The sequence below is a fragment of the Phacochoerus africanus genome, chromosome 8 (genome assembly GCF_016906955.1).
Source record: "Phacochoerus africanus isolate WHEZ1 chromosome 8, ROS_Pafr_v1, whole genome shotgun sequence".
Lineage (NCBI taxonomy): Eukaryota > Metazoa > Chordata > Mammalia > Artiodactyla > Suidae > Phacochoerus > Phacochoerus africanus.
Window position 1 is genome coordinate 49,825,554 of NC_062551.1, and position 17,252 is coordinate 49,842,805.

The 17,252-nt window shown below is 54.9% G+C and overlaps 2 protein-coding genes across 9 annotated transcripts in view; one reads left to right on the forward strand and one right to left on the reverse strand.

The window, feature by feature from the left end:
- Positions 1-5,476: 5,476 nt before the first annotated feature.
- ZNF574 (zinc finger protein 574) lies at positions 5,477-16,881 on the reverse strand. 2 transcript variants are annotated; one of them, XM_047788705.1, is made up of 2 exons: positions 16,650-16,881; positions 5,477-8,449 (listed from the first exon to the last, which is right to left on the reverse strand). In XM_047788705.1, exons 1-2 carry the CDS (start codon positions 16,804-16,806, stop codon positions 5,736-5,738), a joined length of 2,871 nt encoding a protein of 956 aa, XP_047644661.1. In that variant the 5' UTR covers positions 16,807-16,881; the 3' UTR covers positions 5,477-5,735. The 2 variants fall into 2 exon arrangements, with proteins under 2 accessions (XP_047644661.1, XP_047644662.1); XM_047788706.1 differs by lacking the exon at positions 16,650-16,881 and adding an exon at positions 11,118-11,262.
- GRIK5 (glutamate ionotropic receptor kainate type subunit 5) overlaps positions 11,642-17,252 on the forward strand; it is a 60,138-nt gene continuing 54,527 nt past the window's right edge. For 3 of the 7 annotated variants that reach the window (XM_047788697.1, XM_047788701.1, XM_047788702.1), the window contains exon 1: positions 16,293-16,396. The gene's annotated coding sequence lies outside the window, so the exon portion shown is untranslated. Of the gene's footprint in view, positions 12,075-13,655; positions 13,785-15,340; positions 16,397-17,252 lie in introns of those variants that run through there. The other 4 variants (XM_047788698.1, XM_047788699.1, XM_047788704.1 and 1 more) reach the window with 4 other exon arrangements.

The following is a 17,252-nucleotide window of genomic DNA, read 5'->3' on the forward strand; positions in this document are numbered from 1 at the left end:
ACCTGGGCTAGAAAGGGTGATGAGTGGACTGGAGAAAGTGGGAGCCCTCTGAAATTCTCTTCTCCCCAACTCCGACCTCCTGCTTGAGGGAGGGACAGAGACAGGGTCGACCTAATGGTGGGCCTTTTAATTGTGCCAAAAAAAAAAAAAATGCCAGTAACTAAAACACCTCTCTCTGTTCTCTTCTGGGAGGGTGGGGGCTGGAAATAGGAGGGAGGACTGGGGGGCGTTAGTGGGGGTGGGTGGAGATGAGGAACCCAAGCCCCTGTATGGACGGGGGCTGAGGTCAGTAGGATGGGGAAGGCTGTGGGTTTCTAGCACATCTTCTCCCTGGGGAAGGCCAAGAGAGGGTCTCCAACCCTGCACCCTGGGAAGCTGCGGTAAGGGACTAGTCATGGAGGAGGGGGGACCTCTTGACCTGGCTAGATTTCCCCACTCACCCCAGTCCCAGGGTGCCTCTCTCTCCCTTTAGCCCAGGGTAGGGAGAACTGAGTGAGAGAGAGTGACAAGCTGAGCAAGATTGAGACACGCGGGCCCCACTGGCCTCTGAGTGGGAAAGGCAAGTGCGAGAGATAAAGGCCTCCAAGAGAAAAAAGAAACAAACCAAAGATTTAACCATTAAAAAAAAAAAAAAACCCACAGACAACTCCGCTACCTTTTTATATGTTGGAAAAAAAAGTGAAAAAAATTAAAAAATAAAAATTAAAAAAATACACAAAAACTCCAAGCTGCAGTTCCTTCATGTGGCTTGAACTTTGACCTCAGCAGTCTCCAAAGCAAGATGACGATGAGAAAGGCAAACAAAAAAAAAGGAAAAAATAATGTATATTTTTAAGTATTTGTCCTTGAGATGTTAGCTCCTTGTTAAATACAAAAAGGAGAGAAAAATCCAGAGGGAAGTGTTGCTGGGACGGAGACAACTATTTACTATGTCTGTGACCCCTCCCCTTCCTCTCCCCTTTCCTTTCCTCTATCCCTGCTGCCCCTCCCCCAACCTGTCCCCCAAGCCCAGGGGCTCAGTATTTATTTATTTATATAATTGCAGGGTGACTGGGGCCTCTCTCTCGACAACTGGTAGAGAGGGCCTTTGGATCATGGTAGGGTGGGGAAGGGACAGGGAGTCTTTGGGGAAAAGCAGGGGCTTGATCTCTGTCCTCTCAGCCAGCTCCTTCCTGGCTTCTTATCCCACTGCTGCCACCATCACCTCCCAAATCCAAGCCTGCACTCGGGCAAGGGAACCACCTCCCCTCATAGAGATCTGCCTGACTCGGCCCTTTCTGGGGTGGGGTCTCTTGCCCACTTATTTCAATGACCGGATGGGGATGGGGATGGGGGCAGGTGGCAAGTAGTGGGCAAGGGAGACCGAGAAGTGGCGTCGGGAGACTGAGCAGGCCCTGGAGGGGATCTGCCTCTCCTCCGTTCTCGCCACGTCAGCCCCCCCCTCAGTTCTGTCTGACCCCTGTGTTGGCAGCCCCTTCCTTCCCATCCTGTACCCCTCCCTGTCTCTTCTCGTGGTAGCAGGTTAGCGTTTCAGTGTTCTTAACTCCAATCTGCTTGTTCATTGTACAATGTGCTTCTTTTAAGGCCCCATTTTTGTAACTTGAGTGTGTCATTCATCTGAACAACATCAAAAAATAAAAAATTAAAAACTGTACAGAGATAAATGCTGCCTGCTCTCCCTTGGTCTCCTGTCTTGGGAAGGCTGGGGGGGAAATGAGAGTATGTGGTGGGTGAGTGTGTGCTGGGGAGGGGAGGGCTTTACTTCTGTTCAGTACGTGTTCAGAAGTAATGCCTGGGCAATTTTTTTTTTTCACCAATTAAAAAAAGAAGTCTTAAAACTTCAGATGAATTCAAATTCCTGAATTTAAATCTCAGTTCTCCTATTTTATAGATATGTGAGCTCCTTACAGCCCAACAGCGTTGTAAGAATTAAATGAGATGGTGTAAGTACCCTAGGACAGATCTCGCCAGCAGCCTTTGACGAATGACAACTATGAGTCAGGAAACCAGTGAGTAGTTCTATACTGCTATCCACAGAGGACTAACAAGATCCTTCAAAAACAGAGTTGAGGAGTTCCCTTCGTGGCTTAGAAGTTGATGATCCCAACTAGCATCCATGAGGATGCGGGTTTGATCCCTGGCCTTGCTCAGTGGGTTAAGGATCCTGCATTGCCATGAGCTGTGGTGTAGGTCACAGACTCGGCTCAGATCCTGCGTTGCTGTGGCTGTGGTGGAGGCCGGCAGCTGTAGCTGATTGGACCCCTAGCCTGGGAACCTCCATATGCCACGGGTGCGGCCCTAAAAAGCAAAAAACAAAACCAAACAAAAAACAGATTTGACCTCGAAGTTGTCTGGTGGTACATGGTACGTACCTACCTCCTTTTTCAGAACATTATCTCTCATTCAAATTTTTGTGCCGATCTTAATAACTAAGATATTTGACAGGAGCAACTGTTTCACAGACCATACCAGGGGCTGATCACTGCTGAAAATCAGAAATGGTGTCAATAACTGGATTTTCTGACTGTTGTCAGGTCTTGTCACTCTTCTATCCTCTGATGTATGCCTGGCACAAAAGTGCTGGGATTCTGGCAATTCAATAGAGAGGGACAGAGGAAGAGGAGAAAGGAAGAGTAGAAGAGGGCTTGATCATTTTGAAAGATAAAAAGAATTAGCACTGCACCGTTTTGGCAAGATAGGAAAAAAAGCACCTTTCCAACTCTCACACCAAGCCAATAGGGATGGGGGAGTGGGCTGGGATATTGGGCTGGAGGTTCAGAACAGTACCCCAGGAAGGTCATTTGTTCCAGCCCCTGCCTGTAGGGGGTGCAGTCAGAACCTTAGACCCAAAAGGTCTTTTGTCACCCAGGCCAGCCTGTAATAAGCACAAATGGCACACCTGGAAGCACTGTGGAGCTGAACTGGGCATCCACCTGTAGCTCCACAAATGTGCCCAAGGGCCCCACATGCCCTCCCCTGTAGTCATACGTGGGCCTCAAGAACATATTGTCACTTGAGGACTACTGTTTTGTCCCCTTGACAGTTCTGCTTAAGCAGCTGCCATATTCAACTAAAACCAAGCAATGCAAGGTTCTTAGGAATCTGCAGATTACCTGCATTAGAATTGGTGTGTTCAGGGAATTCTGGTCCCGGCCCAGTGGTTAACAAATCTGACTAGCATCCATGAGGATGCAGGTTCGATCCCTGGCCTTGCTCAGTGGGTTAAGGATCCAGTGTTGCCATGAGCTGTGGTGTAGTTTGCAGATGCAGCTTGGATCCCACATGGCTGTGGCATAGGCCAGTAGCTATAGCTCCGATTTGACCCATAGCCTGGGAACCTCCACATGCCAAGGCTGTGGCCCTAAAAAGCAAAAAAAAAAATTGGTGTGTTCAGGAGCTCCCTCTGTGGCACAACGGGATCAGCGGTGTCTTGGGAGCCGCTGGGATGTAGGTTTGATCCCCAGCCCTGACACAGCAGGTTAGGGATCCAGCTTTGCTGCAGCTGTGACTTGGGTTGTGACTGTGGCTCAGATCTGATCCCTGGCCCAGGAGCTACATGTGTTGCAGGTTGGCCAAAAATGACACACACACACACACAAAATTGGTGTGTTCAGAATGCAGATTCCTAGGTCTCACCCAGACATGCTTGCTGGATCCAAATCTCTGGGGAAATTTCCTAACAGACAAGTTCAGGAACCTTCGCCTGTCCAACTCAAACCCCTGTACCCAACAAGGGTTTGATTAGTGCCAACTTCAGGATGGGAGTCTAAAGTTCTCATTAGACTTGCTAAGAAGGAATCACAAGAGTTCCCTGGTGGCTCAGTGGATTAAGGATCCAGTGTCACTGCTGTGCCTGGGGTTTGATCCCTGGCCTGGAAACTTCTATGTGGGGTGAGCATGGCCAAAAAAAATTTTTGTAAATTAAAAGGAACCACAATAGAGGAAGGGTGATTCCCCCACCACTGTCACAGAGCTGCTTTTCTGCTAAAAGCATCTTTATCTTGGGGTCAACCAGAACCCTCAGGGTTTTTTCTTCCATTACTGTCCCTTGATTCAGCCTGCTTTTTATCTGGTTTTGGAAAGATAAGTCCTCCAATTATTCCAAGCATTTTTTGAAATGACTTTCTGGATGTTACAGCTCTTTCTTGAAAGAAGCCAGTTTGAGAATGAATCTTTTCCTGCAGATTAAGGGGGTCTGGCATGCTGGGCTAAGATGGCTCGAGTCCTTTCGCAGGGTATGAGGTTACTAAGAGATGGTATTCATGATCAACACTGCTTAACAGATGACTGCTCTTCTTCATGAAAGGGCTGTCAAGATATCAAATGGGTGAGTGCTTTACTTTTTTTAAAATGAAGAAAATAAGCCCTCGAGCCTACTGAGAGTTACAGGACTGTTAAAGGGAGTTGAGAGAGAGTCTGGGTGGGCAGCTCTCAGGCTTCCCTTTCCCCTGGTTTCTATACACCTTCCCTTCACCTCTCGTTAGCATTCTAATAAGAATTCTAATAAAAAGACTGGAATAATCTTGCGGGGGGGTGGGGTGGGAGGGTGGCTCTTAGAGAGGAGACTAGCATTAAGAACTGACGGAGCCTTTCCACCAGTCACTCACCATCTTCATTCTCCACAGCCCTCCCCCAAGTATGCAGAAGGCAGCAGAATGTACAAGAAAGCATAAAGGTGATTAAACCAAATGAAACTGCTTAAATACAAGCTCTGCCCTATCTTGGGCAAGTCACCTCACTGCTTTTGACTTCAGATTCCTTTCCTGCAAAATGCTCTCTTCAGGAGATCAGTTTGGAAGATTATTCCAAACAATGTAGGAAAATACCTGAGACAAACTAAGCAATTCAAACATCAGCCAGCCACCCAACCACTCCTCTCCCCACAACAGACGTCTGTTGGCTGAACCAGAGTCTAACTCCCAGTAGGTGTTGAAGCACTTCCCCTTGTGAGGCTTCCAATCCCCAGAAACTTTTCCTAAGAATCTTCTCCAACCTCACAGCTGGGTCTCATCCCAGAAGCCACCTCTTCAATTGCCCTGGAAATCATGCCTTTCCCAGACCTGCATTTGCCCTCAGGGACCCACAGTGAGAAAACCAGATGGCCCTGGAAGAGACAGCTCACATCAGGCTAGTGAGTGGGGGCACAGTGGCGGAAAGAACAATCAGATTTTCCTAAATGTTCCTGCCACCAGCAGGAACAGCTTCAGGTTTTTCTGTGGGGACCTCTAGTGGCAAGAGAACCATACTGGCCCCACCCATCACCAGAATGAAGTCCTTGCTCTCTGAGAGCCACACACCAGGCCCACACTCCAGGTCCTCCTCTTCAATTCAGCACATGTTTACTGTGCTCCTACTACTTGCCAGGCCCTGTTCTAGACCCTAGGAATGCAGCTGTTGAGAGGTGAGGCCCAAGAAACCCGGGCTCACAGCTCCCAAAACTCTACCACCCCACCTGGCCAGGAGAGACAAAAACATGTAAATGTCCAACTCAGTCTTTATTGACTGTTTCACCCTGGGGCCACCAGTGCTAACAGGTGGGAGGAGGGGCATCTTTATGCATTTCAAGGACTCCGGAGCACCCCCCTCAGAAGTGAGAATAAATCCAGTTACAGAACTTACATGGCAGTTGGGAGGGGTGGAGAAGGGGCACAGTATGTACAGGGAGTTAAGGGGATGCTGGAGAAGGTTCTTCAGCAACCAGACCTAGTGGTGCTGAAGAGAGAAACGGGGCAGGGTCAGCCGCTGATCTGGACCCCCTCAGCCTCAGCCAGCGGGTAGATCTCAATGGCCTCCACCAGGGGCAGAGCCTCCACTGCAGTCTCCATCACAGCCAGGCCGACAGCAGCCTCTGCCTCTGCCAGCTGCTGCCGCACAGCTGCCTGATGCTGCTGCTGGTGGGTCTTGCGGTGCTTCCATAGGTTGGAGAAGGAGCGGTAGCTCTTGCCACAGTCGGGGCAAGAGTAGGGCCGTTCGCCCGTGTGAATGCGGCGATGTTCTGCCAGGCGCATAGAGATGGCAAAGGCCTTGCCACACACTTCACAGGCAAATGGCCGCTCCCCGGTGTGCAGACGCCGGTGGTCCTTCAGGTGGGTACTCTGACGGAAGGCCTTGCCACAGTCTGGACATGGGTATGGCCGCTCGCCTGTGTGGATGCGCCGGTGTACCTGCAGCGACGTCTCTGTGCTGAAGAGCTTCTTGCACTCACTGCACTCCAGGCCCCGGCGTCGGGCAGGGGCCGCAGGGGCTGCAGTGGCCGTGCCTCCAAGGGTCGTCGGGGATGCGACTGGTGCGCGAACAGCCCGTGGGGCCCGAGGGGCTGGGGGCTCCTTAGCCAGGACCTCTCCAGGCCCAGCAGCTGCATGGGCGGCCTCATGTGCCTGCAGCCGAGCAGCCGAGCCCACTTTCTTGCCACAGGTGCCACACTCGAAGCGCCGTGGGGCCTGGGCAGCGGCAGCCGCACAGCGGTGCTCACGGAGCCGCAGTGAGGAAGGGAAAGCAGCACCACAGGAGGAGCAGCGGTGAGGCTGGCGCCCGGCATGGGCCACGAGCTGGTGCACCTCCAGCAGCCGGCGCAGCAAGAAGGAGCGGGGGCACTCGCGACACTTGTAGGGGTACTCACCCGTGTGGTGATAGCGGTGCATGAGTAGGCGGTAGGGGCGGTGAAAACGAACACCGCACTCCTGGCAGCGGTAGGGGAAGTGCTGGGCGTGCACCAGGCGGTGCTGCCTCAGCGTGGAGCTCTGTGTGAAGGCCTTGCCGCAGTCCCCACACCGGTAGGGCCTCTCCCCTGTGTGCGTGAGCCGGTGGCGGGCCAGGTTGGCAGGTGAGTTGAAGGGCTTGGAGCAGTCTGGGCAGGGGAAGGGCCGTTCACCTGTGTGCGTGCGCAGGTGGTTCCGCACATGAGACTTCTTCTTGAACATCTTGCCACAAATGCCACACTTATGGCGGCGTTCCAGTCGGTGCACAAAACGCTGGTGCCGGGTCAGCTGCAATGCCTTGCCAAATTCACGGCTGCACAGGAGGCAGCGGTAGGTGCCTGGGGTGGCAGGCCCTGCCGAGCTCTCCTCAGCAGCAGGGGGCTCTGGGGCCTCTGGCTCTCCAGTCTCTGCCGGAGCTGGCTCTGGGAAGCCGACGACAGGCTCCTCTGGTGGGACTGGTGTTGTGGGCAGAGGGACACCCCCAACCCCATGGGTACGCCGGTGATAAAGGAACTTGGTAAGGTTGACAAAGGTCTTTCCACAGGGACACGAATGCAGAGGGTTTGGGGTGTGGGCTCGCCGATGGGCCAGGAGGAGGGCCTCTGTGCCAAAGGCCAGGCCACAGTCCACACACAGGAAGTGAGACTCACTGCTGTGGTCTCCAAGGTGCTGGTCCAGACTGGAAGGGCTGGGGAAGACACGACTACACAGGGGGCACTTAAAGACACCCTCTCGGTGACTCCGCAGGTGCTGCTGTAGCTGGTGAGGGGAGAGAAAGAGCTGGTCACAGGCTGAGCAAAAGAGCTCCTGGGTGGCTGCTCCGCCTGGCTCTCCACTGTTGTTCCTCCGCGCCTTGCGCCCCCTGCGATCGCGCCCGATGGCTTCACCATTGCGCAGCTCATAACTGTGGTCAGAGGACGGCAGGGGATCAGGCTGAGACCCAGGCACGTCTGCAGGTGATGGGGTCAGAGTCTCCTGCTGCTGCAAGGTAGGCTCCTCAGACTCTGGGGCAGGAGCAGGGAAGTGGGTGGCCTGGTGCTCCAGGAAGTCAGCTGGCAGCTGGAAGAGCTGGGAACACTCAGAACACTTGTAGAGAAGCAGCTCCACCTCAGTCACCACCTCAGTGGTGGTGGCAGCAGCAGAGGGTACAGCTGCCCCTTCCCCACCTTCCTCTGCCTTGCGGTATGAGTGCTCCACAGCCACACGGGCCTGGCCCACAGGGGACCCCAGGACAACTGGGGACCCCAGGACAACTGGAGCTGGAGGCTTAGTGGGAGTGGCCCGGAGGTGCGTCTGCCGGTGGCTCAGCCAGAGCTCCTGGCTGGCAAAGAGAGCCTTGCAATCCACACACTCATAGTGGATAGTACTGGAGCTCAGGGGGGGCGCCTTGGGTGGTGGCTCAGCGGGCACTGCCTCCTGGGGTGCCATCATCTTCAGGTGTAGCTCCTGATGCTCCAGGAGCTGGCTGGGTGACATCAACAGCTGCCCACACTCCAGGCACTGGTACTGGCTCTCCTGCACCAGGGTCTGATAGAGGCCGGTGCCAGAAGCTGCCTCTGTGGCCACAGTGACTCCAGGGTCGGCCACACCCACCAACTCAAAGTGCTGCTGGGGCACATGGGAGTTCTGATGCATGAGCACCTCCTCCAGGGATCCATAGAGCTGGTTGCACTCAGAACAGACATAGCGGTGCTCAATGTACAGGACTGTTTCTTCTGACTCCTCAGTCATGATGGCGGCAAGACCCTGGGCTGGGGGAGGTGAGGACAAATCATGTCTAAACCGCTGCTTCCTCAGTCCTTCCCAGGGACAACTCTTTCCCTTTATCATCCCCCTACCAAAACCCCAGATCAATTTCCCCCTCTAACTTCTTGCTTGCATATTTCCATTCCCACCCCACTTCCTAACAACCATTCCTCCCCACACAGGAGTAGCAAGCACAAAACCTTCCCAGCAGATCTACCCGAGTCTCACCTCTCAATCAACTCGCATCAAACTCCACCTGCCTGATTCTCGCAACCTGTCCAATCCTTCATTCTAATGCCTCACAGCTGGCCCAAGGCCCCACACAGGAAACCATATCCTCTTCTCCACTCGGACTTCCTTCCACTGATTCCTCACCAACACACTACCCATCCCTAGCCCCAGATGCCCGGGAGTCCTTACACAGGCCCCAACGACCCACTTCTCCAAGCCTGTTTCTCCTCTGCTCCCACCCTCAGGTTCTCTTTTTACCCCCCAACCACTCAAACTGCCCCGATGCCCTGCCACTTTCAGCACCTTCTCAAGGTACAATCCCCCTCCTTTGCACACAACCCCTGCCACCCACTAACTCTCTCCCTTTGGTGCCGAGGTTCCTCATGTCAAACTGTCCCTTCTCCTAATACTTTTCTCACAGTGGCCTATCCCGTTTCCACACCCAGACCTTTTCCAACTTGACCTCTTCGTGATTCCCAGTCTCCCCTCTTCAAATTACTTAACTCTCTCTACAAATCAAGGCCTTGTACCCCAACCCTAAACCCCTCTCCACAATCCCCAGGCCCATCTTCACAAAAACCTAATCCTTTCTTCATACTCAGACCCTTCCCACCATCCTAACTCATGCAGCCAGGGCAGCCACACCTTTCACATTAATTACCTATCTCTTTTGTACAGTGAGACCTCATCTACTATTCTAATTCCCTCTAGGGTACCCAGACCCCCCCCCCCCCCCCCCCCCCCGCCCATGCTGACTTAAACCCAGCTTCTTCATAGACAACCACCCTAGACCATTGAGGTATTCCTGGAGCCTTTCTTCACATTTTCTCCTTCCTCCCACCCTAACCCATTTTCAGATACCCACATCCCTCTTCTTTATAAAAAGACCTACCCTTGCCCTCACTCACTACAAGGACACCCTGAGCCCCACCCCCTCGCATTATTAACCTAACCTTTTCTTCTTTACAAAAAAAGACCCCAACCTCTCACCCTAATACATTCTAGGAATACCGACACCCTTCTTCATACTAACCTAAGCCCCTCTTATTTGCAAAAAGACCCAAACCCACCACAACCCATTCTAGGGATGCTCAGACCACCTCTTCACATCAAAATTCCTTCCCTCAGGGCTCCTGTCGTGGCTTAGCAGTTAACGAACCTGACTATCGTCCATGAGAACTCAAGCTGGATCCCTGGCCTCACTTAGTGGGTTAAGGATCCGGCGTTGCTGTGAGCTGTGGTGTGTAGGTCAGACACAGCATTGCTGAGGCGTAGGCTGGCAGCTACAACTCCGACTGGACCCCTAGCCTGCAAACCTCCATATGCCATGGGTGAGGCCCTAAAAAGACCAAAAAAAAAAAAAAAAAAACCCTCTTCTCTGCAAAAGTGTCATTTCCCCCCCCCCAACACACTCTAATCCAATCCAGAAATGTCCAGACTACCCTTCAAAATGGTTTAACTCCTTTCACACATACTCCTCCCACTGGTCCAAATCTTATTAGGAATACCCAAACCCACCTCTTCTGCAGAACCCCTCCCCCCACCATCCTAACTGGATAGATAGCCAGGTCCTTCTTCCTCACACCCAGACCCCTCTCACCAGTCTATTACTCTGGGGCTACTGGATCCTCCTCCCCCCCACCTTAATACACAGACTTCTCTCACCACTCTCGCCCTTTCCATGGATCCCCAATTCCCATTCTTCACCTTGACCTAATTCCCTGTACTTTTCAAAAAGACTACCTCTACTCAGCTCATTCTATGGACACTAGATACCAGTTTCCCATAACATAACCCTTCTTTGCAAGAGATTCCTCGCAACCCATTCCAGGGGTACCCAACACCCCCACCACTTTAGTTTAACTCCTCTTCGCATTAATACAACCCTATTCTTCACACTAAGACCTCTCTCTAAACCTCCCCCCAGACACATCCATTTCCTAAATTCTTTTCACACTAAGTTCCTTCTCATTGGTTTAACCCTTCCAGGCATAGCCAGATTGTCTCTTTCCTTTAATCACCCCTGCTCCACCCCTAAACCCCTCCCTGGCCACCCAACTGCCCTCTAACCGTCCATCCTCCTCCACCCTCCTTCGGTCCTGGACTGTCCCATCCCCAAACCCTTTGCCGAGTACTCCCTGGAGCCTTGGAGACCCTCCTGGGGGCAGCTTTAACATCTCCGTTCCCACCCAGGTCCCTGCCAGCCCCTAGCCCGAGCCCCGTCCCTCTTCACTCAGCCCCTCCCACGACTCCAGCCCTCTTCGCACCCGCCGCCCCGGCCCGCGCCCGACCTCGCGCCCCGCGGGCCGTTGGTACCGCTCCGCCCTCACCTCCAGGCGCGCGCCCCCCTCTGGCCCTCTGAGCAGGCAAGGTGGCAAGAGTAGGCCGCGGGGGGGAGGTTCGGGAACCCGGCCGGCCCTTCGGGCGCCCGCCCGCACTTACCCGCCTCCGCCGTCTCGCACGGCCCGGGCCCGGGCAGCCGCTCCCCTGGCACGGCCACCCTAGCGCTGCGCCCTCTCTAGCTCCCGCCGTCTCCTCTCGCCTGCTCCGCAGCCTCGCTCTCGCTCCCAATCGCCCCCAGCAACGCCCCTCCCACCTTCCTCTTCGGCCGCCGCGCGGATGGCCGAATTCGCCCAATCATCGCCCGTCTGGCCCTTGCCGTTCGGCCAATAGGCGCTCACGTCTCCGAGCCTTGGACCAATAGTATTGGGCATCAGTAGTCCCCACGCAGCGCCCAGCCAATCCTCTAGCGATGTACCCTCACCGGCCGGCCCCCCCCCCCCCGTGCCCGCCCTCTTACGCCCCCTGAAGGATGCTCCTCCTCCACCCCCTCGACTCTGCTTGACGGCTCGAGATGGGAGGGCAGCGCGGTGACGTCAGACGGCGGAGTGGTGCTTTGGGCGCCATCTTGGGGGAGCCAGGCGGAAGGCGCGTTGCGGGGGAGGGGCAAGTGGGGGAAATTGAGGCACGCAACACCGGGAGGCCGGGGGCAGGGTAACTTGAGGCACAGGAACCCCGGAGGAGCGAAGGGAAAGAGTGAAGTACCCACCAGTCACCGCGAGGAGAGAGAGGAAACTAGCTTCAATTGCACGGACGGAGAAAAAGGGGACGTCAAAGGTCCAGACTCACTTCGTTAGAGAAGAATAAAGGCAGCGAGAAGGGAGGAAAGAAAAACCGAAAGACCTTGGTTCGGAGGGGAGAAGAAATGTCGGAAGAAAAGCAAGGAGAGAGGGAATCTGAGAGAACAAGGAGAACCTAAAGAATAAGGGAGGAAATGGGAAATAGAAGAAAAAGTAAAAGCCGCGACGGGCGGTTTTGAAGAAACGGGAAATGTGGGGGGTGGATGACCTGAAGGACAACCAGGGTGAAAACCTGAAGGAAGTGACCCTGTAACGCCTGGTCTGTATCCTCCTTACTTCCCTGGTGCCCTCCTTCCAGGCCCCCGGGGCACAGGGAAGGAGGAGTCCCCATGTGTCGAGGGGCTCAGACCCTTCCAACTCACCGTCCCTTTCTGGCCCTCAGGGCCTTAGGAACAAGTTGCCTCAGCTCTCTTTTGTTTTCAGAGCTACTTTCTAAGGATAGGAGAGCAGCAAAAAATTAATTTGTTCTAACTGCCCCCCCCGCCCCCCTCCCGTTTCTCCTATAAGTAAACTGAGTCTAGAGGAATTGGTCATTTACCTTCCTGAGGCCAAAAAGCTACTAGGGGACCCCAAACACCAAGTAAGACCTAGGTCTGACTCCTCAGCCATCACATTTATTATGTTTTTCAATTAGATTGTAACTGGGTGTCCTAACTCTCCCCTAGATTAAACAACACCATGTTCATGTAATTAGACCCGACTTCCTGGATTGGAATCCTGGCCCTGCCACTTCCTTGCTCTTGTCTTGGGCAAGTCAACTTCTCTGTGCCTCAGTTTCCTCATCTGGGACATAACAGCCCCTGACTCATGTGAGTCAAAGCTATGTAAGAGTTATTTTTATTAGGACCTCAAGGAGCCTGGTAGCAACAACTAAGGCATCCTGAGTGCATTATAACTTGCAAAGTATGCTCAATGCTTTCCATGCATTATTCATTTTAATCCTCTCAATGACCGTAGGAAGGAGGAACTATTGCTCTCGCTTTGCAAAGAAACTGAGGCTCAGAAATTAAATAACTTGTCCATCATTAGGAAGAAACAGAATTCCAACCCAGGAATTGACTCCTGGGTCTATACTCTTGGTGCCCAGGGTCTGCTGCTTGGCAGGTGGGATGTCCTAAATACATGAATTCAAAAAGCAGAGAAAAGTTGGTGGTAATCAGTTAACTCTAAGGTTGGTAATCTGGATTTGCCCTCAGGGTGAAGTCACCTGGGACAGAAACATAAGCATCTGGAAGCTAGATTTAGGCTTTGACAGGCACCATACCCTCAGGCAGATTCCCTCTCCCACTGAGGCCTCCTTTCTCCATTTAAAAATGAAAAGGTGGGAGTTTCTGTCATGGCTCAGTGGTAACCCAACCTGACTAGTATTCCTAAAAATGAAAAGGTGGCTCAGTGGCAACCTGACTGGTATGTATAGGGAGGTGGGCTCAATCTCTGGCCCTGATCAGTGGGTTAAGGATCAAGGATCCGGTATTGCCATGGAGCCGTGGTGTTAGTCCACAAATGCTGCTCGCTGCTCAGATTTTGTGTTGCTGTGGCTGTGGTGTAGGCCGGTGGTTTACAGCGCCAATTCGACCCCTAGCCTGAGAACTTCCATGTGCCACAGATGTGGCCCTAAAAAAAAGACGAAGAAAAATAAAATGAACAGGTGAGGGGGAGGGATAAATTAGGAGTTTGGGGTTAATTACCTAAATTAACAGATAACCTACAAGGGAAGATAATCTGAAAAAGAGTATATGTATAATTGAATCACTTCACTGTACACCTGAAACTAACACAGCATTGTAAATCAACTGTATGTCAACAACAAAAATTTTAAATGTAAATCCACACTTCACAGAAAAACAAAAGAAAAAGAAAATGGAAGGCTCTGGCTTGGCTTGTCAGGCCCCTTTCTGCTCCACCCTTCTTCTTGGACTTCCCAGTTTGTCTGGATTGACTGGATCCCTTCACTTCAGATGATGTAAGGGTAAGATGAGGCCTGCATCAGTTTTTCTGGAGGTGGTGGCACAGGAATAGGACTTCTGGGACAGGTTCAATTTAGAGAGAATAGGCATTCTATGCTGGAGTCCCTGCATAAGCAAAGGCCTAAAGGCCAGGGCAAGTGAGTCTGGGCTTTCAGGCCCGTTGAGGGTGGGTGTTAGGGGCCCAAGTATGATGAGGTGTATGCAGAGTTGGAGGTCCTTCAGGGTCGGGCGTATGTGTCAGACATACATTGGGGATGCCCACATGCCACCTGCAGAGGGCCTCCCATGTCAGGTCGGTGTGACAGTTGCCATGTGCCAAGTGTGTGTGTGCATGCACGCAAGGCATTTGGTCACGTGTGCTGGGGGCTGCACGTGAGTGTGTCCGTGTCTCCGCCCCATCACGAGCATTGGGGGTGGTGGTGAGTCACGGACTCAGCCTTTAGCGCCAACTGTCATGTTCCTTCCCCCCAAATTTCATCCCCCACCCAGCCGTGCACCACCCACCCCCACTCCAAGATCTGTGTCGCTGCTTCTCTCCTCCATCCCCCTGCCCTGCTCAGCACTCTGTGAGAGGGAGGGTGTCTCCCACTTCTGCTGGCTCTGCCCTTCAGCTCCTTGCCCTTTTCTACTGCTTCTCTTCTCCTTGGGTGGCTCTTCTCCCCACCCACTCATCTCCAGGGGTCCCAAGGATTTCTCTCTGCATTATGGAGAATTCCTATACTCGCCTCCCATCCCTTCGCCTCCATGGAGGCTACTTCTGTTTCTGGGGGCTTCTCCTTTCTCTCCATGGGCGGGCTGCTCCTGCCTCAGTGGGCCCTTAGTGTCCACATTCTACCCTTTTGGGTTTCCTGGTGTTTGTGGGCCTCCCCTCATTTCCAGGACCCTCTCCCACTTTCCTTGGCCCCCCTCCCTGTCTCTGTGATCTACTGCCTTGTTCCCCTGTCTGTGGGTCTCTCCTCCTGTCCATGGTTTTCTGTTACCATGGACCGCTCCCTGTGCCCAAGCCGTGCTTTCTGTTCCCATGGGCCTCTCTCCATCTTCCTGTGGGCTCTGAGTCCGCGAGCTGCCCTTGTCTCTGAGGTCCTTAGCTTATGTCTGTGGTCTGCTCCCTTGTCTTGATGCCTTTCTTGCCTCTGGGCTTGTCCTTGTCCTTGTGGGGTTTGTGGACCTTGGTCCACCTCTGTGGCTCTTGATGGCTGTCTTGCTGTTTCTCTGCATTTTTCTTCAGCTGTGTAGCCCTCTCCCCTCAGCTCCATGGCCTTCTCCTTAGGTCTCCCAGCCTTTCCTGTGCCCAAGGGCTGCCTGGGCAGGGCGGTGGCATGGTGTGGTGGAGGGGGTGGCCCGGGGGTGGGCCCTCTGTCCAATGCAGCGCCTTCCCCTCATCAGCATTCTCCTCGCGCCCCCCCCCAGTCAGGACCAATAAGGCTCCCCCTCCCAGGGCTCCCCTCCCTCCCTCTCTTCTCTCTCTCTCTCCTCTCTCTCTGTCTCTCTCTCCTCTCTCCTCTCTCTCTCCCCCTCTCTGCCTGCCTCCCTCCCTCCCTCCTGCCCGTCCTCCTCCCGGTCTCCCTCCCTCCCTCCTTCATCTCTCTCCCCCGCCCCCCAGCGCTCCAGGACCCAGCGCGGGCGGCAGGCGGGCAGGCAGGCGGCGGCCTCAGAGGGGAGAAGGAGAAGTGGTGGTGGCGGCGGCGGTGGTGGCGGTGGCAGCCAGCAGCAGGGAGGCAGGCCCAACTGGGAACCCGGAGCCAGCTGCCGCTCCTCGCTGGGAACCAGGAGTCTGTGGCCAGGCCCTTCCACTGAGGCCCTGCGCTGGGCACCCCCGGGACACTCCACCCTCCTCTGCCTTCCTCTTCCACCTGCTTCTCTCCATCCTCCCCTCCCTCCTCCTCTCTCTCCTCCCCACCTCCACCTCTCCAGCCCCCCTGGTCAGCGGCGGCGGCTCTCCGGGTCTCCCAGCACCCATCCTTGCCAGCCCTTCCACTCCTCAGCCTCTCCCCACCCCCAGCATGCTTTCCCGAGGGGACTGAGGGCTTGAGGACTCCAGGCCCTAGCCTCATCAGGGCAGGGCCAGGGCTCCAGGGGGGAGGGGGGAAGGGGTGGCCCCCTCCCCCCAACACACCCTCCCCTCCCCCACTTCTCCTGATGGCCGGCTTCCCTGTCTCCACCCAGTCCTCGCCCCCCGAGGCCCCCCCAGGCAGGCCTGGCTAGGGGAGGGGGCGGGGGCCCTTGCCCGGGCCGGCTTCCCCCTCCCCCGGCTCTGCCCGTGCCCCCTCCCTTGCGTTTTCACCTTCCTCCCTCCTTTCTTCCCTCCTTCCCCTCCATTTGCTCCTTCTCCCTCTCCTCTCTCCCCTTCCCTCCTCCATTTTCTCCTTTCCCCTTCCTCCCCTCCTGGCCCGCCCTCTCCTTTTCCACCTGTCCTTCCTCCCTGCTCCCCGGGAGCCCCCGTTTTGGATTAGTTGGGGGCCACCGGCGGAGGCGGGGGAGGGGGCCCCTGTGGACTGCCCTCTCCCCCCCCCCCCCCCCCCCCGCCCCAGCCACACCACCCAGCGCCAGAGCGTCTCCCCGTCAACGTTCCTTGGGCCTCGAGGGAGCCCAGCCCTCCGTCCCACCAGGATCCGTGAGTGTCTGCAGGCGGGGGTGGGGGTTGGGGGGCCGGGGCAGGGCCTGGGTCCTGGAAGCCTGGGCTCATGGCAGCCTGGCCACATTCCCCTGCTCCCAAGACTGGCAAATGCCCTCCCCTACCAGGGCCTGCCCTGCACGCAGCCTCCATTCCCCTCGGCCTTCCTCACCCCTTCCTCTGGGTACCCGGCCCAGCCTTGCCCCCACCAGCCCCCAGCTCGTGGGCTCCTGAGGGGCTGACTGGCTCTTACTTGCGGTCTCACTCCTTTTCCGGGACTCCTGGCAGGTCTCCGCCCCTGCTTGCTCCAGCCTTGGTCCCATGGTGACCGGCTCTGCTCTCTCACTCTGTTTCAGCCTCGTCTTTCCTCTGAGCTTCAGCCTTTCTGCCTGCCACGGGCCCCATCCCATCTGCTCACTATCTCTTGGAAGTGTCTTTCTGTTTTTGAATCTTCATGTGTCTCTTGGGCCTTTCTCTGACTCTGTCCAACTTCTTTCTCTTTGCTGTTAGTCCAACCCTTTCTCAACATGTCTCTGTTGCTCTCTCAAAACTCCCCTGACTCCCGTCTCTCTGGGAGGATCCCATGCCCGCTGCAGCCCTCTCTCCACTGCCCTCTGTCCGCTGTTTGCTTTGCATGTGCCTCTGCTCACCTGTCTGCCTCCCTCACTAACTCTGGGCCTGGAGTCTCCTTCTCTTTTCTGCGTTCCTCCCTCAGAGCCACCCTGAGTCCTGCCTCCTCCATCCCTCTCTCCTTAGCCACTGCCCCCTCCATGGTCCTCTTTGCCTTTTCCTTGCAGGTCCCCCCCATTCTCTCTTCCCACTTCTGCGTTCCTCCGGTTTCCATTCCTCGCCTGCC